Source organism: Vipera berus, assembly GCF_964194415.1.
Source record: "Vipera berus genome assembly, chromosome: 14".
Lineage (NCBI taxonomy): Eukaryota > Metazoa > Chordata > Lepidosauria > Squamata > Viperidae > Vipera > Vipera berus.
Window position 1 is genome coordinate 7,994,902 of NC_138217.1, and position 23,154 is coordinate 8,018,055.

General features: G+C 44.9%; 1 protein-coding gene across 1 annotated transcript in view; it reads left to right on the forward strand.

Moving 5' to 3' along the window:
* Positions 1-21,742, forward strand: part of ARVCF (ARVCF delta catenin family member) — a gene marked incomplete at both ends in the record, with an annotated part of 139,499 nt that extends 117,757 nt beyond the window's left edge. The window contains 8 exons of the mRNA XM_081338662.1: positions 10,825-11,050; positions 13,806-13,956; positions 16,324-16,516; positions 17,587-17,698; positions 18,466-18,556; positions 18,988-19,041; positions 19,265-19,356; positions 21,641-21,742. Coding sequence (XP_081194788.1) covers positions 10,825-11,050; positions 13,806-13,956; positions 16,324-16,516; positions 17,587-17,698; positions 18,466-18,556; positions 18,988-19,041; positions 19,265-19,356; positions 21,641-21,742 — 1,021 coding nt within the window. The remainder of the gene's footprint in view (positions 1-10,824; positions 11,051-13,805; positions 13,957-16,323; positions 16,517-17,586; positions 17,699-18,465; positions 18,557-18,987; positions 19,042-19,264; positions 19,357-21,640) is intronic.
* Positions 21,743-23,154: the final 1,412 nt, after the last annotated feature.

The window sequence follows — 23,154 nt, forward strand, 5'->3', positions numbered from 1 at the left end:
CAAGTTTGGTCCTTCCTTCCCTCCTTAATGGTCCTCTCACATCTTCTCCAAGGTCATCTCTGAATCCTGAATTCTTTTACATTTTACGTTCACTCAGATTTAAGCTACCGCTCATCAGCCAGTAGACTTGGTGGATCATTCTTGTTCTGAAGATCTCATTGAAGACTAACCCAAATCTGAACTCTGAAGACCATCCTAGAGGGCCCCCCACCGACTTGAAGAAAGTTTCTTTTTGTGTTCAAGGTTGAGAATTCCCACCCGGGCTGCTTAGAGCTTCATACTTCTCTGGTTTCGCTAAGTACATTGTTCATCATAATCCTGCATGATGCTTATAATATACAAAGGACTCCTAATCCGTTATCCATTTTGTCTTCTGTCAGTAGAACTTCATTATTTTAAATAGAAACGCCCTCTCCCTCTTCTTTTTCTGCAGATCTTTCACGGGCTCAACACATTTTACCTTTCACTACATTACAGATTTCTCTTCTTTATTTCCTTTCAGCCTCAGCTGAAGCGCATTGGTTTGTAATTCCACTGAGAGTTGCTTTTGGGTGGGGTGGACATGACTTGGATAGGAAATTGTAATTCTTCCTGACTATTCAAGCGTTCACAAACATTTCCCCCCCCCCCCGCCCACAATTCTGGGATGCAAATTCCCCAGGAACGGTTGATCGCTGTATCTAATATGAGTTAAGAAGCACAAGCTGAGAATATATGTGGGGGGGCAGTAATCTTGTAGGCATCTAGTACATTGTACAAATGTGCGGAAGGGCTAGAATGTGAAGAATAAATAAAAAAATTTTTGAAACGGTGGAAATCTCCTGAGATGGCTAAATCTGGTTTGAGAAGCTCTCGCTTTTCAGAGGACTTCAGCATCCTGGTTTGAAGGTTTTACAAAATCTCATGGGGGTGGGTGGGGAGAAACGGTCTAGCATTTCTTAAAAATATATCTACTTTTTTTTTTTTTAAAAAAAAGACATTTAATGTAATGTTGTACTCCTAACCCCTTAATTAATAGCCGACTTAATTGGTTCCAGGCATAGGGAATGGGGAATTATAAGTAGACTTGAGGAAAAGAGCAACAGGGGGTGGGAATAGGGAGCTTTTATTTTTCAAAGCAGATGTCATGGTTCCGATAAATGAGACAGTTCAAACAAAATGCGGGCAGGAAGATAAGAAACAACGGATGGAAACTGATCAAGGAGAGAAGCAACCTGGAATTAAGGAGAAACTTGCTGACAGTGAGGACAATTAAATGGTGGAACGGCTTGCCTCCAGAAGTTGTGGATTCTCCAGCACTGGAGGCTTTGAAGAAGAGATTGTCTGGAAGGGTCTCCTGCTTGAGCAGGGGGGGTTGGACTAAATGACCTCCAAGGTCCCTTCCAACTCTGTTATTCTGTTCTCTTCCGTTCTGTTCCATTCCATTCCATAATCTTTTCTATTCTGTATTTCTATTCTGTTCTGGTCTATTCTGTAATATCAACAATCCTTCTAAAGTCTCTGACTGAGGTGTGTTCAGGATCTTTTAGGCTTCGTTAAGCTATCTAAAGGTAAAGGTAAAGGTTCCCCCGCACATGCGTGCTAGTCGTTTCCGACTCTAGGGGCCGGTGCTCATCTCCGTTTCAAAGCCGAAGAGCCAGCGCTTGTCCGAGGACGTCTCCGTGGTCATGTGGCCGGTATGACTAGACGCCAAAGGCGCACGGAACGCTGTTACCTTCCCACCGTAGTGGTCCCTATTTTTCTACTTGCGTTTTACGTGCTTTCAAACTGCTAGGTTGGCAGAAGCTGGGACGAGTAACAGGCGCTCACTCTGCTACGCGGCACTCAGGATTTGACCCGCCAAACTGCCGACCTTCTGATCGACAAGCTCAGCGTCCTAACCCACTGAGCCAACGCGTCCCTGTATAAGCTATCTAGGGTAGATTAAATAGAACGTGAATCTGTGCTCTGCCTGATGGATTAGGACAGCTTATGTGTCATGAAGTCATTGTCAACTCTTAGTGACAGCATAGATAAATGTCCTTTATGACAATCTGCCCCCATCAGCATTTGATGGTGGTGGTGATGATGATGCTCCCGACGCCGCTGCAATTAAGTCCCTTGACTTTGCTCTGCTTGTCCTCTTCTCTTTCCTTCTACCTCTCTCAACATTATGGGCTTCTCCAGGGAGCTGGATCTTCAACTTGATTGAGGCTTTATTGGCGTTAGATGGTTTTCCTGCTAAATCTTCAAAGATGTTCCTTTTCCTGCCCTTTGGAAAATTATTTCAACATTTAAGTGCGGCAGCTCCCTCCAATGCTAGGAGTCTCCCAAGAATAGAATTGCAGGTCTTTCTGTGTATCTCTGTGTTATTGAGACTTATAAACAAGAAGATCAAGACTTAATACAAACTAATTTAAAGGAAGGGGAGGGGAAGGAGGGAAGGAGGAGAGGGAGGGTGGGAGGAGAGGGAAGGAAGGAGAAGGAGGGAGGGAGGGAAGGAAGGAAGGAAGGAGAAGGAGGGGAGGAAGGAAGGAGAAGGAGGGAGGGAAGGAAAGGAAAGGAAGGAAGGAAGGAGAAGGAGGGGAAGAAGGAGAAGGAGGGAGGGAAGGGAAGGAAGGAGAAGGAGGGGAAGAAGGAAGGAGAGGGAAGGAGGGAGGAGAAGGAAGGGAGGGAAGGAAGGAGGAGGGGAAGAAGGAAGGAGGAGAGGGAGGGTGGGAGGAGAGGGAAGGAAGGAGAAGGAGGGAGGGAGGGGAGGAAGGAAGGGAGGAAGGAAGGAAGGAAGGAAAGATAAAGGGAGAGAGAGGGAGGGAGGAAGAATGGAAGGAAGGAAGAAAAAAGTGCAAGAAAAAAAGTTGAAGGAAAAATAGAAAAGGAAGAAATATAAAGAAATGGCTTCCGATAGTCTTTACAGCAGTTATAAGTACAAATACATTTTAACCTACCCCTCCCTCTCTCTCTCTCTCTCTCTCTCTCTCTCTCTCTCTCTCTCTCTCTCTCTCTCTCTCTCTCTAAAGTTACATTCTGTTACTCTTCTTTCTAACATCCATCCTGTCTAATCATCAAAACCATAAATCAAAAGTCCCTTTTATGTCATTCTTATGCAAAAAGCCCAGGTGTATTGCAGGTCCTTTTTTGGTGGGGGGAAAAAAATTGGCTACCTGGGTAAAACATATTTATTCACAGAGAGAGAGAGGCCAACCAGGTGGTTATTAGCTTAACCCTGGGGATTTGCAAACTACAATCACCAGAACATCTGACCTTCCTTTCTTGCTTGATAAATAAAACGAGAATTGGATTTCTTGTTCTTTCTCTGATAATAATAATAATAAAAAAGGGTCTCGTGTGCACATACACCGCGGGAAGCAGGCTTCACATGCTTGCCAGCTCCGGTTGTGTTGCACGTTTGATTCTCACTGTGGCTGTACCATAGTTGCCTTGTGCCCTTTCCCTTTAAAAGGCTGGGGAGAAACAGAACCCCTAAAGAAGCCAAATGAGACTTAGACCCATTTCAAGGAGGGACATGTCCCTCTGCCAAATAGCTGCTAGGCCAACCCTTAGGGACCACCGGCCTTGAAAAAGGCCCTGCTGTGTAACTTTTCTGCTGTTCCAGAAAGACGGCAGCATCAACAGAGGGACCGCTCCATTCATTCAACCTGAATGATAAGGTTTTAAGGATTGGCTTATACAGGAGATTATGTCTTGCCAAAAGAATCGAGACCCTTCGTAAACTGGCAGCGTGGAAGATTTACTTGAGCCTATACACAAGAGTCTAGTCAACTAGCGGTCAACCTGGCGTTAGACAAGGGTCAACGGAATTCAAGGAGGTTTCTTATGGTAACGCAAGGATTCTAAACTGATGACGCGTTTAACTCCACCCTCCAGCTCTGCCTACTCTTCTCCTACTGGTTGTTTGATTATGGGTAAAATAGAACTATTGCTATTTCTGGACTTTTTTTTTTGAGGTGGGTAGTAGATTAGTTGAAGATCCCTCCCTTCCCATCTATGCCGAGGTTCTTTTTACTACTACTTCTCCTTCTCTTTCTCTCTGTCCTTCTCCTTATCATCATCATCATCATCACCACCACCACCACCACTATTATTATTATTATTATTATTATTGTTGTTGTTGTTGTTATTATTATTATTATTATTATTATTATTATTATTATTATTATTATTATTATTATTATTATTATTATTATTATTATTATAAAACTTTTATTCATAAAACATGAACCTCAGACAACTGAACACTCAAATTGACTGGCACCAATGGTTGACACGGGTTGCTGCCAGCATCGTAGGTATCAACCAGGTATCTCCTTAAAATGTAATATGTTCTGAGTAGCGCAGTTTTTTGTAGCTTTGCTGGAGCTATTGCAGGAAGCTGCAATTTCTTGATGTGTTTTGCAAAATTTTTGGACATTTTATTATTATTATTATTATTATTATTATTATTATTATTATTATTATTATTATTATCATCATCATCTTTTATTCATTAAATATGAACCTCAGTCAATTGAACATTCAGTTGACATTGTTGTTGTTATTATTATTATTATTATCGGTTTTCACATTTAGTGTCCTATGTTTTAATGCTTGTAATGTTTGGGTTGTTTCATTCTGTTATTTATCGCATGGTAAGCTGCCAAGAGTTGTGGTTTAAACAAACCCTTAATTGTGTGTGACTGTCCAGGTCTGAATGTCCAGGTTTTAAGGATTTGTTTATAGCTAAGAGGTATAGATATGGGATGAAGAGATCGTTGGTTGTATTTTAAGAGAAGGCTAAATAAGTTATTAAAATTGTCTAGGCTTGTTGTGACCATGGAGAAAGTTCATTCTTGCCATTTGCAGATTTCATTTATTTGTATCTGGTGATGCTTCATAAAACGATGATAGGAAAAATAAATAAAACACACAGTCGTAAAAGAAAAGGCAGGCACGGCGATGTACGTTTTAACATTACAAACACGTGTCCACTCCACAAAAGGAGCAGAAAGGTCATTTGTAAGCAGGAGGGGGGGTGCCTGGGCGGTAATGGCACAAAGAAGGAGGCCCCGTTTCACAAAAATAGGCTTGGTTTTGGCTGGCCCAGCATATTTTTTGCTGACGTGGAGGGCCCGGTCCTTCTAAAACAGCTGAGGCAGGAGAACATCTTCCCTCTGGCTCCTGGCCAGAGAACTGGACTACCTAGGCAGGAGAAAGAGCTGAAAAGTCTAGAGGAGGCATAGACTCAGTTCCCTGGGGAAAATCTGGTTGGAGACCTTCAGGATTCTTCTGGATTCTTCTGGAGTCACACCTAAAATGAGTTTCATACCATCCTAAGGAACATAAGTATCACTGGTACTTCCAAGAAGGACCTTGGCTTCTACTCCTTTCACCTGTTCAAGTGTTCCCAGACACGCAGTGTGTCCAACCTTGGGCCAAGAAGCTGATCCTGGTTGATAGTTCTTGAAGGAACATCACTAATCTTGACCCTAAAAGCTGATCCTGGTTCATAGTTTGTGAACGAACATCTCTAACCTTGAGCCAAGAAGCTGATCCTGCTTCCCTTCCAAATTCTATTCTATTCTATTCTATTCTATTCTATTCTATTCTATTCTATTCTATTCTATTCTATTCTATTCTATTCTATTCTATTCTTATTCTTATTCTATTTTCTATTCTATTCTATTCTATTCTATATTGTATTCTATTCCTGTTCTATTCTATTCTGTTCTATTCTATTCTATTCTATTCTATTCTATTCTATTCTATTCTATTCTATATTGTATATTCTATTCTATTCTATTCTTCATTCCTCTATTCTATTCTATTCCTATTCTATTCTATTCTATTCTATTCTATTCTATTCTATTCTATTCTATTCTATTCTATATTGTATATTCTATTCTATTCTATTCTATTCTATTCTATTCTATTCTATTCTATTCTATTCTATTCTATTCTATTCTATTCTTCATTCCTCTATTCTATTCTATTCTATTCTATTCTATTCTATTCTATTCTATTCTATTCTATTCTATTCTATTCTATTCTATTCTATTCTATTCTATTCTATTCTATTCTATTCTATTCTATTCTATTCTATTCTATTAGAATTAGCTCACCTGGCTGTGTTCCCTGTCTGATCTACCTGGTAAGGCTGACAAAAGCCTTCAAAGATGCAGGCATATGCCTGTATCTTGAGCTTGTCTACAGGACCAATTTAGCAGAATTGTAGCTGTATGAAGCCAGACAGCCTTTTGTTACAAGCATGTACTTCAAATAGTTTCTAAAGCTTTTCTTCCTTGTATCTGGATGGCCGGGGCACAGTGCCACCGTTAACGCAGTTACAGCATCCATATTTATCATTTGGGGGGGGAGAGAAAGACCTTGAGCTTGCAGAGATGGAGAGAGCACATTTTAGCTTGCAAACTAGATGCCCTGAGCTGCTTGTTAAGATGTTTTGATCGTGTGGGGTTTAAAAAAAAAAGTGGTTAAAAGCAGAACGTCCGTGCAGCAAAAGGGAAAACGAGAGAAAAAGAGGACGAGATCATTCTTTACCTCCCTGGTTTTTTTAAATCTCCTCCTGCCTGCAAAATTTACCGAGCGTGACAGAGAAGGGAAGGGAGTGGCAAAAGGCGAAGAGGAGAAGGTGGAAAGGGAAGAGAAGAGAAGTGTATTTTTGGAGCTGCAAAGGATGTAGCCCACGTGTAGTCCCATCATCTGCCTTTTGTCAGAACTCAGCATAACCTGTGGAGTCCTTGATGCTCTCTTGAGTTAGGTTGTTTTCTTGCAGACATTGGATTACCCAACTAGGTAACATCAGTGCTAGAAGGGGGTGGGGCGTGTGGAGAAGAGGAGGAGGAGGAGAAGGAGGAGGAGGAGGAGGACGACGACTGTGGGGTCCTTGGTGCTTTCTGAGCTTGATGGTTTTGTTGCAGACCATTCATGAGCCAACTAGGTAACATCATCAGTGCTAGAAGGGAGGAGGAGGAGGAGAAGGACTGTGGGGTCCTTTGTGCCCTCTGAACCTGGTTGTTTGCTTGCAGACATTTCATTACCCAACTAGGTAACATCATCAGTGCTAAAAGGGAGTGAGGTTTGTAGAGAGGAGAAGGGGGAGGAGGAGGAGGTCTGTGAGGTCATTGGTGCTTGCTCTGTGAGCTTGGTTGTTTGCTTGCAGACCTTTCATGACCCAACTAGGTTACATCATCAGTGCTAGAAGGGAATGGGTCTTGTGGAGAGGAGGAGGAGGATTTGTGAAGTCCTTTGTGTTCTCTGAGCTTGGATGTTTCCTTGCAGAAATTTCATTCCCAACCAGGTGATACCAGTGCACTGATGATGTCACCTAGTCGGCTCATGAAACATCTGGGGAGGGGGAGAGAGAAAGACTTTGAGCTTGCGGTCATGGAGAGCACAAGGAGACACTAGGCCACCATTTGCCTGGAATGGTACAGGGTCTGCTCCTTGAGCAGGGGGTTGGACTAGAAGACCTCCAAGGCCCCTTCCAACTCTGTCGTTCTTATATTTTGAGTTTGCCAAACACTTAGGAAGCCTATCTCATCAAAGCTTTTCCTCCCAATTCATTGCAACGGCCCTTCATGCGCCTCGATTGGAGCGGTCAGCCGGGTCACCTGGCCGCTGCTGCAAAGCGGACGGGCTAGTAAAAGCGTGCTGTACAAAGCAAAGTCGAGGGTCGTGCAAAACCCCGGCAACAGGGCAGGTTCCCCAGTGCATCATATAATTGGGAAGCTGGCTGTGCATTGAGCCAATTGTGCGCTCGTGATTGCATTGCCTCCGTCAGAAATGTGTCAGGAGACGGTGATTATTCCAACGAAGCTTCTCCATTCCTGCCAATTTGCCGCTTATTCTACCAAGGATGCCGGCTAGAAAAATCAAACACAAGGGCCTGCTTTCCAGAACTGCACGGGAGGGGGGGAATTCTGCTTTTATATTTTATCTGATCATTGCCTTCCAAAAAAAAAAAAAAGAACATTGAGGTGGCCTCTTTATCTTCCCCAACGGTGGCCTTCCTTCCTTAACTTCAGAAATAAAAGGGGGACGGTTCCTTTCCGCTCTTTTGTGTGCTCCCAAAAGCTGTCACGTGTCCTTTAAAACCCCTCACGGTGTAGCCAGGCAGACCGTGGTTGGCGTTCGAAGGAAAGGAAAAAGAACAGGACACGTGGCACTTTTGAGAGAGGAAGGAAGGAAAGGGGAGAGAGAGAGAGAGAGAGAGAGAGAGAGAGAGAGAGAGAGAGAGAGAGAGAGAGAGAGAGAGAGAAAGAGAGAGAAAGAGAGAGAAAGAGAAAGAAAGAGAGAGAGAGAGAGAGAGAGAGGGAGGGAGAGAGAGAGACAGAGAGAGAGAGAGAGGGAGAGAGGGAGAGAGAGAGGGAGAGAGAGAGAGAGAGAGAGAGAGGGAGAGAGAGAGACAGAGAGAGAGAGAGAGAGAGAGAGAGAGGGAGAGAGAGAGAGAGAGGGGGGGAGAGAGGGAGAGGGAGAGAGAGGGAGAGAGAGAGAGGGAGAGAGAGAGAGAGAGAGGAGAGAGAGAGAGGGAGAGAGAGAGACAGAGAGAGAGAGAGACAGAGGGAGAGGGAGAGAGAGGCAGAGAGAGGGGGAAAGCAGGGAGGGAAAAAGAATGGGTGTGAATGGGGGAAGGGAAGGGAGGAACGAAATGAGGGAGAGGGAGAGAAGGACGGAAAGAAGAAATGAAGGAAGGAAAAGGAGAAGGGGAGAGGAAAAAAGGGAAGGGAAGAAAGAATGAAAGGGAAGGAAGGAAGGGGAAGGGAGGAGAGGAAAGAGAAGGAGGGAGAGAAGGGAGGGAGGGAGGAGAGGAAAGAAATGAAGATGGACGGAGGGAAGGAAAGGAGGGAAGGAAGGAAGGGGAAAGGGAGGGAGGAAAGAAATGAAGGCGGAGGGAGGGAAGGAAGGAAGGGGAAGGGAAGAGGAAAAATGAAAGAGAAAGTGAAGGGAGGAAAAAATGAAAGGGGAGGGAGGAGAGGAAAGAAATGAAGACCGAGGGAGGGACGGAGGGAAGGAAGGAAGGAAGGAAGGAAGGAAGGAAGGAAGGAAGGAAGGAGAAGGGAAGACAGGAAAGAAATGAAGGCGGAGGGAAGGAAGACCAACACTATTTGTTTGCCTTTCCGAGGATGACATTCTCTGTGCAAGAAGACTTTTGCCCCTTAACATCTTCGCCAAGCACCGCGTTCAGACTGGAATCCGTGACGATTGGAGATTTACCAATTCGGCTCGCCAGGCTGTGAAATTCCATGAGGGTTTCATTTGGGAGGGGCAGGTTTCCAACACAACGACCGTTCCCTCTCTGTGTCTGCATTTGGAATCTTGTTTTTGCATTTGGCGAAGTATTTAAAAGTTGGCTTCCCATCACTCAGTCCTTCATTTTGCATTTTGGCTCACGTTTCCCTAGTCCAGGGGCGGCGAACCTATGGCACGCGTGCCACAGGCAACACGCGAACCTGTCCCTGTGGGCACGCGCACCATCGCCCAAGAGGGAAGTGGGGCCAGGCTGCCCCGCCCCCCTCTCCACATGCTCCTGCGCTCTTGCTCTCTTTCTCTCTGCACTGAGAGTCAGGGAGCAGCTGCAAGAGCTGGGTGGATCCGGGCTGGATGGTGGAGGCAGCTGCAGCACGAGTCCAGGTAAACCTACGGAGCGATTTCACCCCACACACCCCCCCCCGCCGATCATTTTACGATGCTCCAGCGGCCCGATCCGGGCATCGGAGGCCTACAAAACGCTTCTGCTGCCTAGATCTAGGGCTGCAGAGTGATTTCACTCTCCCCCCGGCCGATTTTGCAGGCCTCCGATGCCTGGATCGGGTCACTGGAGCATCGCCCACTTGGTGGCCATGCCCCTGGCACCCAGCGATGCATAAGTGGGTTTTCGGTTGCAGTTTGGGCACTCGGTCTCAAAAAGGTTCGCCACCACTGCCCTTGTCACTCCTTCTTTCTGGTCTGACCTTCCAGGGACGACCCCTTTTGTTTTTTTTCAGATTCCTCGATGGCCCTCTGGTGGCCACACAGGGAAAGACTTCAGATCTATTCAGAATCAATTCTGCAATTAATCCTACTACTACTACTACTACTACTACTACTACTACTACTAATAATAATAATAATAATAATAATAATAATAATAATAATAATAATAATGTGGGAAAAGAGAGTGAGCGAGTGAAGATCTTGTGGGACTTCCGAATACAGACAGATCGCCATTTGGAACACAACGCGCCAGATATCGCAGTCATAGGGTGTTGTAAACAGGAGAGAGGGGGCATTGTATCCCCCCCTCTCTGTTGGGAGAGGGCTGTACAATCAGTTTACAACAGAGTCCTTTCAGCCCTTCCAAGAAGGTTCCAGATCCATTTGCACTATTCAGGTGAGCTGAGAATACCGATAAACGTCCAAAGGGCCTCAACGACTCTCAGAAAGAGTATTAACAGCCAGAGGACTGCAAAGAATATAAATCCTTCTATCCACCCCTCGTTAAATCAGAACTGAAGAAGCTTCTTGGCAGAGAAGCAAAACATCTTCGAGTAAAGGCAAAGTCCAATCGCCTTTTGGAAGAAGAAAAACAACCACTTTTGGGACAGTCTAGTGCAGGGTAGGCAACCTTGGCTCTTTTATGACCCGTGGACTTCAACTCCCAGAATTCCTGAGCCAGCCATGCTGAGGAGAAATAGAGAGGTTTCCATACTGAGCCATGCTGGCTCAGGAATTCTGGGAGTTGAAGTCCACGAGTTATGAAGGGGCCAAAGTTTCCCTCGTGCTGGTTCAGGAATTCTGGGAGTTGAAGTCCAGGAGTCATAAAAGAGCCAAGGTTGCCTACCCCTGGTCTAGTGAATGGTTGTTTCCCTCAAATAAGCTGACGCCGCTCTTCTCGCAGAAGCTGGAGTCAAGACTGAAGCGTTATATCCTCCTTTGTCTTTTTTTTTTAGGCTTTGAATTGCTTTACCAGCCTGAAGTTGTGCGTCTTTACCTCTCCATTCTCACCGAAAGTCAGAATTTCAATACTTTGGAAGCGGCCGCCGGCGCTCTGCAGAACCTCAGCGCAGGAAACTGGACAGTGAGTGAGATCTGGGTGTTTGGGCTATTTTTCGTGGAAATACATTGCCTCAGTTTGCTTGAATGCAGCGCTGGCAGGCTTCAGATAGGTGGACTTCAGCCCCCCAGGAATTTCCCAGCCTGCACTGGCTGGAGAATTCTGGGAGTTGAAGTCCCTGTGTCTCCCAAGCTTCCGAGGTTGAGAAGACCCTAGTTTTAACGCCATCAGAATATGGCCGTCTTCCTTAGAGATCCAGGTTCAGTCAAGCTTTCCTCATTTAATACTCTCGAGAAGTAAGTCAACCTTAGACTTACTACAAGGCTCTCTCGATAATAGTGTGGATCAAACATTCTAGAGCCATGGACCACTCCGTTAGCAGGGACCACCTTAATAAATTAAGCACATGCAAGTTATTCTTTTCTCTTCAGGAGCATGAGAGTTTACTTTACTTGGGTGGCTGGTTCTTTCCCTTCCCTTCCCTTCCACTCCCCTCCCCTTCCATTCTGCTCCCCTCCTCTTCCTTCCCTTCCACTCCCTTTCCCTTCCTTTCCCTTCCCTTCCCTTCCTTTCTGCTCCCTTCCCTTCCCCTCCCTTTCCCTTCCCCTCCCTTCCTTTCCTTTCCCTTCCACTTCCCTCCCCCTCCCTTCTGCTTCCCTCCCCTCCTCTTCCTTTCCTTTCCTTTCCTTTCCCTTCCCTTCTTCTCCCCTCCCCTCCTCTTCCCTTCCTTTCTGCTCTCCTTCCCTTCCACTCCCCTCCCCTCCCCTTCCCTTCCCTTCCCCTTCCCTTCTGCTTCTCTCCCCTTCCCTCCCCTCTCCTTCCCTTCTGCTCCCCTCCTCTTCCCTTCCCTTCCCTTCCACTCCCTTTCTCTCCCCTTCCCTTCCTTTCCCTTCCCTTCCCTTCCTTTCCCTTCCCTTCCCTTCCTTTCCCTTCCCTTCCCTTCCCTTCCTTTCTGCTCTCCTCTCCTTCCTTTCCTTTCCTTTCCTTTCCTTTCCTTTCCTTTCCTTTCCTTTCCTTTCCTTTCCTTTCCTTTCCTTTCCTTTCCCTTCCCTTCTTCTCCCCTCCCCTCCTCTTCCCTTCCTTTCTGCTCTCCTTCCCTTCCACTCCCCTTCCCTTCCCTTCCCTTCCCCTTCCCTTCTGCTTCTCTCCCCTTCCCTCCCCTCTCCTTCCCTTCTGCTCCCCTCCCCTTCCCTTCCCTTCCCTTCCACTCCCTTTCTCTCCCCTTCCCCTTCCCTTCTGCTCCCCTTCCCTTCCGCTCCCTTCCTTTCCCTTCCCTTCAGCTCCCCTCCCCTCCTCTTCCCTCCCTTCCCCTTCTTACCAAGGCCTACAACCTGATCCAAACAGCCAACTTGAGCAATGGGCAACTTTCCGTTTTAGTGCAGTCAGACTGCAAAATTGATGTCAGGCCCAACAAACCAAGGCCAAGAGTACTTGTATTGATATCGGCTACAGTAACGAGAGTCTTGCAAGTCTGAACGTGCTTCACTCCACCACCTCCCCCATACTCATGTGAATTAGGAAGGTGTCTGCCCGAATTGCTTGTGCCTAACCTCTTCATGTTCTGGCTATAAACCAGGTTCTCCCCTTGTCACTTGACTAATGAATCTGGACAATTATCTCTGTCAAGATCATCTTCCTTACTCTCTTACATGCCAAGACCTCTAGACCACAAGACCTAGGAGAAGTCTATTAGCATTCTCCAGCACCCTGGGGAAATTACTCATTTCAGACAGAAGTGAATCACTCTCCCAGTTTTGCTAGGAAGAACTATAACATTGCATTTAGAAATAAAAAGGCACCAAGCCATCGTCTCTCCCAAGAGATACACTTCCACTTTTCCGAGCTTTGGTCTTTAGAAGTTCTACCCCACTATCATGGCCTTCGTTTCTTCCAGAATACAGATTAAGCTGGCCACTTAAAGTTTCTGTAACCCTTCTGGGATGACCCAGGGCACAGCACAGAGGCCAAACAGTCAACTGGCAGTTCAAACTGCCCTTTATTTGCTCCAATTTTCCCCCAAATGCTCCCACGTTTCTGACAAGCCCCAGAACAAAGGAAGACACACGCACACACCTTCAGCGGCCTCTGGCTGCAAGTAGTTTCACACACAGTTAGATCAGAAGAGGAATTTACTCAAGGCCACGTAGATAACAAGGGACGAAAGGTACATTCAAAATCTAACCAGTCTGTGGAAACACAAGCTTGCCCAAGCAGTTTTGGAAGAGAAGCCAAAATCCAATCCGAGGTCTTTGAACACCAAATCAAGTTTGTCAACCAGTCCAGTGGGTCAGAGTTTCAGGGTTTCCAAGCAGAAATCACAACGCCGAACAAGAGATCGGAGAGTTGTTTCCAAGATCAGCGACGGCACACAAAACTCTAAGGAATCAGCTGTTGGTTCCCCATAGCGTCTCCTTAATCTCAGTCTCCAGGTGTGCCTTGTGGAGAGGGGCGGGACGCTCTCCTCCCGAGTAGTTGAGCCTGCCTGGATTGTTCCCTCCTACTCTCCACTCTCCTTGCTCTAGGATCAGGATGGGCTGGCCCTCGCTCATTGCCCGAGCTCTGTCTCTCCTGTTCACCCTGTCCCAATCCTGAAGGGCTCTGGCCTGCCTCAGCCTGCTCTTCCCCACATTCCTCTGAAGCCATATACACCCCTCCCTCGGCCTCCATGGGGTCCCGTTCCAGCTCATTTTCCTCCGCAGACTCAGGGTCTGACAACAGACGGAGGCATGACCGCTTTTGAGTGGCTAGCTTTTCATCTTCTCCCTTCCTTCTTGAACAGTGGTCCACGTACATCCGGGCGACAGTGCGAAAGGAACGAGGACTTCCGGTCCTGGTGGAGCTCCTCCAGTCAGATTCGGACAAGGTGGTGAGGGCGGTATCCATAGCCCTACGGAATCTCTCCATGGACCGCCGCAACAAGGATCTGATAGGTGAGCTCTGCAAGGGGATTGATTGTGCTGTGCGCCAGAGCGAGGCTGCCCGTTGCGTTCCAGTTCAGCGGGTTGATTGCTGAGGCTTAGATGCTGATAGGATGATGATGATGATGACGGTGATGTTACCCATTCGGTCGAGCCCGACTCTTGGAGATTCTGCGGGCCGGATCTCTCCCCATCTTCCAATCTTGCACTAATTCTTTGAGCTGTTCTGTGCTCTGGCTGGTGTCAAATTTGATGGTATCCAGCCATCCAGTGTTCTTGGAAGTAAGACTTAACAACAACAACAACAACAAAGTTGGAAGGAACCTTGGAGGTCATCTAGTCCAACCCCCTTCTCAGGCAGGAAACCCTATACCATTTCAGACAAATGGCTCTCCAGTCTCTTCTTGAAAACTCCCAGTGTTGGAGCATTCACAGCTTCTGGAGGCAGGCTGTTCCACTGGTTAATAGTTCTAACATCAGGAAGTTTCTCCTTGGTTCCAGGTTGCTTCTCTCCTTGATGAGTTTCCATCCGTTGCTTCTTGTCCTGCCTTCAGGGACTTTGGAGAGTAGCTTGACTCTCTCTTCTTTGTGGCAACCCCTGAAGAATCTTTGTTTCTTTCCTGAGCCTCACATCAGGAGGTTTTGTGTGGACAGGCCTACAAGAGTCCTTTAAAACGTGGATTCCAAGGCTCTAGTGAGAGAAACACTCCCCACAGTCAAATATACAGTAGTTTTAAGAAGGGGAAGCAGAAAGAAAAGGCCAATGATCTTTATTCTTCAGAGAATAAAGGTGAGGTAAGGTGAGATGTTCTTGGAACCCAGAATGGACTACAGATAACCAATTTTGAATTTTGCCATTCATCTATGGCAGGCATGTCAGACTCACAACGTTGCGCAACGTATTGCGACTTTCCCCCCCCCATTGCCAGCAATGGGGTGGGTGTGGTTTTGACATGACGCATCCGGCAGTTTGACATGCCTGATCTATAGGGTTTCCTGCCTGAGCAGGGGGGTTGGACTAGATGACCTCCAAGCTCCCTTCCAACTTTACGATTGTTATTGTTATTATTATTGAATCTGGTCCTAGTTGTGTTCCGCTCTTGCCTATGTTGCCTTTGCCATTTGCAGCATCTCTAAAAACAGCATCGGACCTCTGCCGGTCTCCCTTTTAAATCAAAAGAGAGGAAGAAAAAAAAATCCCAGTGTCGATCATCTTTAAGCAACCGACTGCCGTTCCCGCTGAAATAAATGCATAATGGCTAGTATTCCACAAGGGCTCGTGTAGTTTAATTGGGCTAATTGCAGTAGAATTTGGAAGAGAGTTAAATTCCCCAAACCAAACAACAAAGGTTAATCGTACGATGTTTTTATGATGGGCAAAAAAAAAACAACGTTTGGTGCCAAACGCAAATTAGCTGATGGATCTCAAAAACGTGAGGCTTGTTCGGAAAAAAAAAAAAAGCAGGCGGCGGGCTTGTGGAGGTTCCTGGAATCTGTTTCAAACTTCTGATCCTAAAATGGTTCTAAACCTCGCTGACATTTTCAGGAGAAATGCTGTAAAATGAACTCGGGGGCATTCTCATGTTACAAGTACAGGGAGTCCTTGACTTGGGACAGTTGGAAGCAGAACTTCCGTCGCTAAGTGAAGCAACCATTAAGTAATCTGATGTAATGACCTTTTTTGCTGTGGTCGTTAAGCAGATCACACAGTCACCCAGTGAATCTGGCTTCCCCCTGTTGGCTTTGCATGTCAGAACCCTGCTGGGAAAGTCACATGATTTCAGCAGCCCTTGTAAACACACACACCAGTTGCCAACACCCAAATCTTGCTATTCAACTGCAGGGACATTGCTGCAGTCTTCAGAGCAACGGTCGGTTGCAAGTCCCCTTTTTTTCAGCACCGTCGTAACTTTATGCAGCTGCTAAATGAAGAGTCACAAATCAAGGGATGGCAGAGCACGCACAGTCTTTTTGCGCTGAGGTAACCCAGGAGTAAATGCGGTACACAGTGGTTTGTAATTAAATGTGGTTTATCATACAATATCTACAAATATAGGCATAAGATCCACACATGTGGTGAAGCAGCAAACTCCAATACACAGCAATTACAGCAGTCAAACGGACGAAAGAGAAAAAATTCCAACAAAAAACCCTTCCCTTTTATACTCAGGCTCTTAAAGGGATACACACACCTGCTGAGCCATTCCTATGATTGCATCATCCGCATTACATCACATCTTTACATAAGCTATTTAGCTATTAAATTATTATCCTGACAAAGGACTACCTGTAGGGGTTCTAGCTTTAACTATAGCTGCCTTATTTTTCAAGTTAATAAATTCGGTTTGCAATGACAGACACGCCTTCTAATTTTTTCAGGTAGCTACGCCATGGGGGAACTGGTAAGAAATTTGCCTAGCCGGCAACAGCGATCTTCAAAAAACCTTGAAGAGGACACAATAGTTGCCGTCCTGAACACCATCCATGAAATTATTACCGACAGTTCTGAAAATGCCCGGTCCTTGATCCAGACACAAGGCATTCAGAAGCTGGTGGCTATCAGCAAATCCAGGTGCGCATCTGCAAAAAAAATAATTCCAGTAATGTACAAAAATGTCAAAAGACATTGTATAAAGGAGATGACTTCTAATCACATCATCTGCTCTGGGGTTTCCTAGACTCAGGCACTGGATGTGGTGTAGACTTCAACTCCTAGAATTCTTAGCAAGAGTTGGCCGGCTGGGGGATTCTGGGAGTTGAAGTCCATACATAAAAAAGTGGCTTCTGATACTCTTCGCACCAGTGATAAGTACAATTATAGTTTAAGCTCTCAGTGGCTCAGTGGCTGAATGATACGGGAGATGGGGGGTCTTCAAGCTTGGCCCTTTTATGACTTGTGGACTTCAGCTGCCAGAATTCCTCAGCCAGCGTGAGGGAACTGTGACCCTTTCACGACTTGTGGACTTCAACTCCCAGAATTCCTCAGCCAGGCACGCTGGCTGAGGAATTCTGGGAGTTGAAGTCCACAAGTCATAAAAGGGCCAAGTTTGAAGAGCCCTGCTGGAGATGGTCTCAGTTCTGGCGCTTTGAGCCCAGGCACTGCGTGGCAGGGTGGACTCCTGTCATTTGCCTCAGCCTCTGGCCATCTATATTAATTTTTACTCCCAAAGACATTATTAGAGCTTATTTTCCAGTTAGGTCTTATTTGGGAGGAAATACAGTACTAAATGCATCCGTCTGGCTGACGATCTTAACAGGGCCTTATTTTGGGTAGAAGGGCTTACATTACGAGCATCCTGAAAAATGGTGCTAGGGCTTATTTTCTGGTCTTATTTTGGGGGAAACACACAGTAGCAGTTCGATAGCAAGCTCTATGCAAGTAGAAGTTGTCTTCTACAATCTGTGGTAACTTTAGTTCATCTGATGAAGCTATCCGGACTTGCTTTATCAGTCTCCGCGATGACAGAGTGAATCAGGACAATTTCCCTCAGAGAGTCCCATGAAAGGCTTCCACCATGAGCCAGGAGCAACTTCTTGGAAATAGTTTTGCAGATATGGCTGACCAGTTCTTCTGCAACTGATGTTTGTTGGCTTCCTTTTTTGGGGGCCTGTGTATTTCCTCTCCCGCCTCTCCCAAATCAGCCAGTCCTCCAGAGAAACGAAAGCAGCATCTCACGTTCTTCAAATGACCTGGAGCTACAAAGAGTTAAGGAATGTTTTGCAGAAGGAAGGCTGGAACAAGTCTCATTTCCAGGTAAGGAAACCCATGCAGTCTCTAGCTGGGAATTGCAGTAAGAGCTGAGAGCCACTTTGGTCTAGTGGCTAAGGCACCAAGCTAGAAAGCAGCAGGAGGTCATGAGTTCAAGTCCCACCTTAGCCAATCACTTTGGGCCAATCACTCTCTCTCAAACCAACCCACATCATGGGGTGGCAGTTATGGGGAAAATAGGAGGAGAAAGGTGTGTTTGGGTATGTTCACCACCTTGGGAGTTACTTGTAAAATCAATAAAGGCAGGATATGATAGATAGATAGATAGATAGATAGATAGATAGATAGATAGATAGATAGATAGATAGATAGATAGATAGATAGATGATAGGCAGGCAGGCAGGCAGACAGACAGACAATGAGATAGATAGATGATAGATAGATAGATAGATAGATAGATAGATAGATAGATAGATAGATAGATAGATAGATAGATGATAGGCAGGCAGGCAGGCAGACAGACAGACAATGAGATAGATAGATGATAGATAGATAGATAGATAGATAGATAGATAGATAGATAGATAGATAGGCAGACAGACAGACAGACAGACAGACAGACAGACAGACAGACACACAATGAGATAGATAGATGATAGATAGATAGATAGATAGATAGATAGAGCGAGCAAGTAAGGATGGATGGATGGATGGATGGATAAATGGACAGATAGATGAAAGAAAGAAAGAGAGAGAAAGAAATGTTGTACGCAAACCGCTAATAATTACCTTTTTTTAAAAAAACATTCTAGTCTGCCTCAGCAACTACAAAGGGATCCAAAAGCACCTCTTGTAAATCTGGATATGATGACAGCACGTTACCTCTGGTGGATAAAAGTCAAGGTCTGTGGTCTTTCCAGGGGCATAATTATGGCCGGGTCCAAGTGAGATGAGATTTTATTTATTTAATTGCATTTCTGTGCCCTGGTGGCGCAGGGGGGTTAGAGGGCAGCACTGCAGGAAAAAATCTGCTAGCTGCCAGCAGTTCGATTCTCACCAGCTCAAGGTTGACTCAGCCTTCCATCCTTCTGAGGTCGGTAAACTGAGGACTCAGATGGTTGGGGACAAAATGCTGACTTCAACTCCCAGAATTCCTCAGCCAGCGCACCTGGCTGAGGAATTCTGGAAGTCAACAAGTCATAAAAGGGCCAAGTTTGAAGACCCCCTGGCTTAAGCTTTCCCTCTTGGCTTAGAGAATTCTTTGTTCTTCAAGAATGATGTCCTGGAGTTGGATCCTATACAAACTAAGTTCTGTTTTTTTCTCCTTTTTATAGATAACGAGAAGACCGGAAGCCAGGATATGATTCCAATGGATGAACTTGGACCAGGTAATGGTGGATAAAAGCAATGTCATGGTTCCGACAGATGAAACTCTTCAAAGAACTTCGAGGCATTGTTTACCTCAAAGAATCTTTATTTGAGTAGCATACAATTGGCATGAACATAGGCAAAGCCCAAATCTGAATTCTGATAGGTTTTCACCAAGTTGAAAAGGCGCTCATTTTGGGCCAGGCAACTGCTTTCTTTAAAACCAGCTTCTGTTCTTCACAGATGGCTACTCTACCATCGATCACCGGGACAAGGAGCGGAAATACAAAACCAACGACAACATGGGTGATGCCTCGGAGAAGGAACCACTAAAGGTAAGCAGCTCTCTTTTGAGTCCGTTTCCTTGCAAAGATACATTTGGTCTGCCCTGCATTTGCAGGAAGGAGTAAGGCAGAGCATGTGTACGCTTCTAGGCGGCCATTAGTATGAGTTGAGATGAGTTGGAGAGGAAGTCATTTCCTATTGGTCTTCACGGCACACTTCTGACAATCGCAGTGTTGCAAGGAAGGCATTGTCCCTTGTAAGACGGGCAAACTCTTCATATATATTTTATTTTGTTTTATTTTATTTATTTGTTTGTTTGTTTTGTTTATCATATTTTATTTATTTTATCATATTTTATTTATGTATTAATTTAATTTTATTTATTTATTTCATTTTATTTTATTTATTTTATTTTTGTTTATTTATTTTATTTTATTATTCAAAACAAAGTTAAAATACAAAATACCAAACTCAAAAAAAAACATCCAAGAAGAAAAAAAAAGAAAAAAAAGCACAAAACACAAAGTATTAAAAGAGGTATATAAAACACACACACACACACACACACACACATTATCCCCTCCAGTTGAATACTAATATATTACTTACAAGGTTAGTTCCCGCCTCCTGTGAAACAAGCCCTCTCAAATTTTTTAAAATACTCATCTATTTGCAACTTGTTGACCTATCTTCTATATGTTATATTAATGACAAAGTAGTTAATAGGAAGAACAACAATTTTAAAGTTTCCAAACTCTCTGAACACAAGCTGTTTGTCAACATCCAACTTGAGGAGACTAATAAATGACCGGGTTCGTTTCCTTTCTGAAATTCTTACTATTTATTAAATACACAGCATGGGACTGTCGAAGCAAAATTAGCTCTGAGTTTCCCAGAGACCAGATCATAGAATGAAACAATGGTCTCTCTGGCCAAAGCCCTACCCTCTCACATAGTCCCTGTAAACAATTTCACTTTGTTATGGGAACCGTCTGCTTGTCCTCCACACCTGCTGCAGTGTCCTTGGAAAGCTTTCAGGCTTCACCATCTTCAATGAATCTTAGAAGTTTCTTTTCTCCCTCTACACCATGGGTGACAAACCTGCCAGGTCACGGCAACTTTTTTCGCATTGCCAGAGCTGGGATGGGCAAGGCCTCCGCTTGGTGCAACCAGTTTGACACCCCTGCTTTAAACACTTCTAAAACAACATCTCCCCCCCCTCCTTAATTCTACTGGCAAGTCAAAACAAAGAGGCGCACAGCTGCCAAAGTTTCATTCTTGACACTGTTATTATAATCTACTCATAGAAAATTTACCACGGCATCTTAGCTATCTCCAAAATCATTCCCCAAATTATAAATAGATCAAAAATGGGTCAAATATCAGGTGCAAACTCCCCACATTGAGCCTGGTGTGTGCAATCTTTCACAGGCTGACAACCACATTTGGCCTAGAACTATTGAAAGTGTTTGTAACCTTTGTAAGTGTTCATTTGGTCCGGTGTCCACCAAGCAGGAAATATCGGTGAGGTGTCTATGCCATATTTCACACTCTGGTTAAACTGGCTATAGCCATTGTGGTAACACAGAAAAGTCTAGCACTTATTCTGATGCATGCACACGTGTACACAGGAATTTAATGCTGTTGATTTCCAGTATTTGTTCATGAGTATAGCTATTCCTCAACTTACCACTCAAAGTGACAGCAGCACCCAAAAAAAAAGTGATGTAGGACCGTTTTTTTCACACAACCTGTTGTGTTTTGCCTTTTTAATGCCCCCTCGCCCCGTTGCAGCCTTCCCCCACAGTCATGTGATCAAAATCTGGATGCTTGGCAACCGACTCGTTAATTAGGACGATTTGCAGCATCCTGGGGTCCCCTTTTGTGAGCTTCTGACATGCAAAGTCAACAGGGGACGTCGGCTTCACTATAAGGGCCGTGTGTCTAACTTGACTCCTGCAGGGATTCGGTGAACTCCTGTTGTAAAAAGGGGGGGGGAGGAAAAAAACCTCACTTAGCAAGTGTCTCATTTAGCGACAGAAATTTGGGGCTCCCTTGCGGTCGTAAGTTGAGGACTACCTATATCCAGCAATGTTTTGCGTGTCAGCCACGCTCCTCTGATCTGCTCGGCCTTCCCAGTTACGACTGATGTTTGCCACGGACCAGCCACAAATCCTCGGATCCTCCGTTTCTCTTTCTTGTGACTCCCCATCTCAGCCACTAATGCTTCCTGCAGACCTTTTGAACGGACGTGTGTGTTGGCTGGTTCCGTTTAATTGATTAATCTGTTGTGTTTTGCCTCTTTAACACCTCCCCCCCCTCACCCCGCTGCAGAATGACACAAATAGGAAAACGCTTAACAGGAGCAATAGGCCTTCCGTGACTTTGGTGGACACTCGAGATTCTAAACCCCAGCCTGTTGACTCCTGGGTCTAACATTGCATGTATGGTAGGTTCGTGTGTTGTTGTTTTTCCCCCCACAATCCTTGGCCCCGGTGATTAACCTGTCTCCGTTTCAGCATGACTTCGCATCGCGGCTTGTTTTCTCTCTCCGTTGGTCAGGCTCTTTTTGTAAAGAAGGCAACTGAAAGAACTCGGTGGCGCAGGGGTTAAGAATGCAGCCTTGCAGGCTAGCTGACTGCCCACAGCCAGGAGTTCAATACTGACCAGCTCAAGGTGGACTCAACCTTCCGTCCTTCCAAAGTCGGTAAAATGAGGATCCAAACTATTGGGGGGCGGCAACAGAGGCTGAAATCTGTAAACCCCTTAGAGAGGGCTGTAAAGCACTGTGAAGCGGTCTATAAGTCTAAGTGCTTTTGCTTTTGTGATAGGTAGATAAGATAATAAGATAGATAAGATAAGATAAGATAAGATAAGATAAGATAAGATAAGATAAGATAAGATAAGATGATAAGATAAGATAAGAGATAGATGATAGAGAGGGAGCAGATAGAGAGAGATGATAGATAATAGAGAGGGGGTATGGAGAGAGAGAAACAGACAGGCAGGAAAATAGATGATAAATTATATAGATAGAAAAATAAATGATAGAGATAGATAGATAAGATAGATGATAAGATAAGATAAGATAAGATAAGATAAGATAAGATAGATGATAGAGAGGGAGCAGAGAGAGATGAAAGATAATAGAGAGGGGGTACGGAGAGAGAGAAACAGACAGGCAGGAAAATAGATGATAAATTATACAGATAGATAGAAAAATAGATAGATAGATAGATAGATAGATAGATAGATGATAGATAGATAGATAGATAGATAGATAGATAGATAGATAGATAGATAGATGATAGAGATTGAGCAGATAGACAGAGAGAGATGATAGATGATAGAGGTGGGAGAAAGAGAGAGAGAGAGAGAGAGAGATGATAAATAATATAGATAGATGATAGAAAAATAGAGCTGGGAGGGTCCTTGGAGGTCTTCTAGTCCAACCCCCTGCTCAAGCACAAGACCCTATACCATTCCGGAAGAACGGCTGGCCAATCTTTTCTTTTAGTGATGGAGCATCCAGAGCTTCTGGAGGCGAAGCCACTCCATTAGTTAATTTGTTCTAAGTGTGACTTTGTGACAAAGCGGACTTTCCTGTTCTCAGTGGCAAGGCTGGTTAGGCCTCCATCCTAACACATGAGGGACGCGCCCCAACTTTCCACGTGGACAGAGCACATAAGGATCTGGGATGCCGTGAAAAATCACCGGGCTGAGCAACCAGGATATATAGTAGCTTTTACAAGGAGCATCCATGGAGTAGAAAAAGTGAAAATAAATCATAAGTGTTTTGAAATGAGAGGAGAGGCTGGGATTGCACAATTAACCTCGTAAGGGGCATC